This window comes from Solea solea, chromosome 10, assembly GCF_958295425.1.
Source record: "Solea solea chromosome 10, fSolSol10.1, whole genome shotgun sequence".
Classification (NCBI taxonomy): domain Eukaryota; kingdom Metazoa; phylum Chordata; class Actinopteri; order Pleuronectiformes; family Soleidae; genus Solea; species Solea solea.
This window is the reverse complement of record NC_081143.1, coordinates 17,867,002-17,870,578: the sequence shown is the minus strand read 5'-3', so window position 1 is coordinate 17,870,578 and position 3,577 is coordinate 17,867,002. Positions and strand designations below refer to the sequence as shown.

At 38.0% G+C, this 3,577-nt stretch overlaps 1 protein-coding gene across 1 annotated transcript; it reads left to right on the top strand.

Annotated features, from left to right (window-relative positions):
- The first annotated feature begins 376 nt into the window (after positions 1 to 376).
- On the top strand, positions 377 to 3,279 carry LOC131467293 (uncharacterized). The gene is made up of 4 exons (XM_058641107.1): positions 377 to 466; positions 1,437 to 1,935; positions 2,113 to 2,219; positions 2,353 to 3,279. Exons 2-4 carry the CDS (start codon positions 1,445 to 1,447, stop codon positions 2,526 to 2,528), a joined length of 774 nt encoding a protein of 257 aa, XP_058497090.1. The 5' UTR covers positions 377 to 466; positions 1,437 to 1,444; the 3' UTR covers positions 2,529 to 3,279.
- The last annotated feature ends 298 nt before the right edge of the window (positions 3,280 to 3,577 follow it).

Sequence of the window (3,577 nt, the reverse complement as noted above, 5' to 3'; positions counted from 1 at the left end):
ACCATGGCTGGGGATTACAGGTGGACCTCAGACCACTAGGCTATGAATATTCTCCCATTTACTAAATTCGTATAAAATGTAAATGTAATGACATTAAAATATGTCATATGTCAATACATATGACAACTAACTCAACTCAGTTTTTCACATTGTTTTCTATGGCTTCTTTATTGTGTCTTAAAGCAAGTCTGAAGTTTTGGAAACTTCTGTCCAGTTCAACCTGTAATGTATTGACGGCCCTCGAGAGAAAACAATAAAATAGCCTAATGGAGTTTGTGTTTGATTACAAACACAGAAAGCGTTTGCCAACACCACCAAAAATCATCAGAAAAAGATCTTTGTTTTGCACTCTAGCGCCCACTACCGGCGCCTCATTTCCCTCCGCCCTCCCAGACCCCGCAGTCAGTGTGGGTCACTGCTACCTTGGGGAGGAGGTGTGTGTGCTCCAGGGTCCAGACTAGTTCAGGTAACAGGTCACCGGACTAAACTGAAAAGAGTCCCGGTTTTTAGTATCGAGTTGTTTTTTCTTCACATGATAACATAGTTATTTTTTCTTGGTAAACATATTATTTACACTTAAACACACAAACCTTAACTGTCAATCACGACGTTAGCTACTGAGAGGTGTTAGCAGGTGGCTAAAAGCTAGTACAGACAGAGTTTTTCGATGTTAAACTGCAATTTTCACCTCATTTTACTGTACACACATATTAATACTTGGGGTGTAGCGTTTTTCCCAGAATATGAATAAAAACTACTATTAAAGATTATATATAATACACAGTTTTGATAAATGGGGAAGAAGTTTAGATTTGACTGCTTTGCCCAAAAAAGTAATTTTCTGGTTTATACAGCTTGTAAACTTTAACTGTTTTACACGTGTCCACCTTTCATACGTGTCATAACACAGACTCTTCTTATTGACAAAGCAGTAAAATTATTTAAAATAATGAATATTTGATTGTTTTTACAGATAACATGGCTCACTTTATCAAATAAATACAGAAGAGTGTGACCGAACTCTGCTCTTCAATGATAAAGCTGGTGAAGCTCTTATTATTGTACACCAGCATTTTGTTAGTGCAGAGTTTCAACTGTTTTCAATGTTTTTTACTATTAAAGACATGCATTTGTTTTTATTTCAAATTTCAAAATACAACATTGTATTTAGGACACTGCGAGTATTATCAGGTGAGGATTAAGACACCTTGTGTCATGGTAGTGTACAATATGTTGGATTATTGTAAGTCAAAAGTTTCATTGTTCACATTCATTCTGATGTAGGAACACAATGCTCGCATAAATGTTTTTGAACAACTATTGTAATCAAAGGCACAGGAAAAATCTACATTAGGGTTTAGCTACATGAATATTTGTATCAGTAAGAACTTAAGAAAACCTTTGTCCAGTGGCTTAACTTCTTTTGTTCATTACAGGTGACACGATGCCTCACAGTGGTATGAACTTCATCGGTAGAAGAAGAGGAACGCATCACAACACCTTTAAATCAAATTATCAGGTCAGTTGTCAGGTCCCAGGCACAGGTTTGATTAATGGAGTCACTTCACATGATGGCTGCCCACCTACTGCCACTGGAATCAGTAAGAGCATGCCAGTTGACATCCCGAAAGGTTCCAAACCACAGCACATGGTTAATGGTCATATTAACCACAGGTACAAAGGCAGTAGTACCAATGCAGCTCCTCTAAGGACATTCAGAGAACAAGGACGTATGATTTCAGCTGTGACTGGTGCCTCGGCAGCTGGCAGGGTCAGCAATGGAGACATTTCACACAATGCCTCGGTCAACGGGGCCACCAGTCCAGATACTGTTGAGTTGACCAGTAATTCTGACCAAATGGGTGCAGAGCCTTGCCTGTCAGCAACAGCAGTGAAGAGCAGGCCAAGAAGGAAGACATTTAGAAGGAAAAACAGGTGAGCTACCATGTCTACTTTGAACAATTTATTCATCATAATTATAAAGTTTGACGTCCAATTTGCCCACAATAAGAAGCACATTGTCAGACTACAAATGTGTGAATGTTATCTGTAGATAACCTTATCATAAAACAATCTGCTTGCAAGTGTTATTTTGTGTGTCGACTTTTTTAGAGCCACTGAAGTCATGATGCCACATCAAGAGGAGGACTGGGAGAATGAGGTCCAAGAGGTCATGCTCACTGACTGGGAAAAGATGTGTTTTGGTTTCACACCCTATGGTAAATGAAACACACTTAATCAAAAGTTTTCCATCACACTGCTACATTCATATTTATGTAAAAAAATATTTCAGGACTCACATCAGTCCTAGTCCATACTGTATGTTTTACTGTTGTTTTTTCCTTTCTCCAGGTCCAGAAGATTTGCTTCATTTTTCTGTGCGGGATATGACAATTAAGCAATTGGATGTAGTTGACCTGCCTGTGACAGCCAACTACAGCCCAGCCATACACCATCCACATCCCATCAAATGGTCCTGCTTCAAATTCCCCACTGAGCCAGACCAGTTTGCTGATGCTGACGAGTAAGTCAGAAATGTGATTTAATGTTGGAATGGCTGAAATCATTACTCACTAAAATAATGTAACCACTGGCCCTTTAGTTAGCCCATAATTATCTTATCATTTGACTTATCTGAGGATCCTAGCATTTTTGCTTAGGCAGCAGCTTCCTTTTCCCCCTAATTTCCTAAAATGTAAGTGGAAGAAGTTAATTCAAAACTTACTTTAGGTCAGTATTTATGCAAAACCTTAAAATCAATTTGTTAACACTGTCATAGGTCAAAGATTGGATGGTAGAGTCTTGGTTGAAATCAGGTTGTTTCTTTTATCATTGTTTCTATTTTACATTTTATATTCAGATTTTATATTTATTTTATATTGCTAGGTATATGTTAGGCTTTTGTGATCTTATGGAACGCTTTTAGTTAACGTCATTCTCCTGTTGGTACTGACGACGCTCATGCATTTGTTGTTGGCTTTCGTGGCTCCATAATTTTGCCAGTCTTTCACGAGTTTAAATAATAGTTTTTATCTTGTTTTTTTCACTGATGTTGTTTTAAAACCCTTTAAATAGGAACACTGTTGTCTTAATAGGTTGTGCATACATCCAACTGCATTTATAAATTGCGCTTGCAAGTTGCAAGTGTACGAAGAGGCTATTTTGAGTTGGGACAGCTGAAGCAAACCTTTAATTATAGTTTGATTATGTCACAACAACAAGTCGTTATCTGCCTGTTCAGATCTTAATTTTCAAACAATAAATCAAATTTCCTTCTCATTTGTACTCAAACATTTGCATGTTTATCACCATCATTCACAGCTCTAGTCAAAGTGCAGTTTGCCCTGTAGGAGAGTGAATAGAGGCCCACATGTTAGTCCCATGTAACCATGTTGACTTACGAATTTGATTATAGTATCTGGTTTTAATCCTTATTATTTAAGGAAGCATTTAACTGTAATGACTGTTTTTGGCCACTAGATGGGGGAGTTGGCGTAAGGTTGTTTCTCTGACTCAAATCCACACACACCTTTTTGAGTTCATGGGGTTCATACCCAAGGACTTGGGAGACACAAGC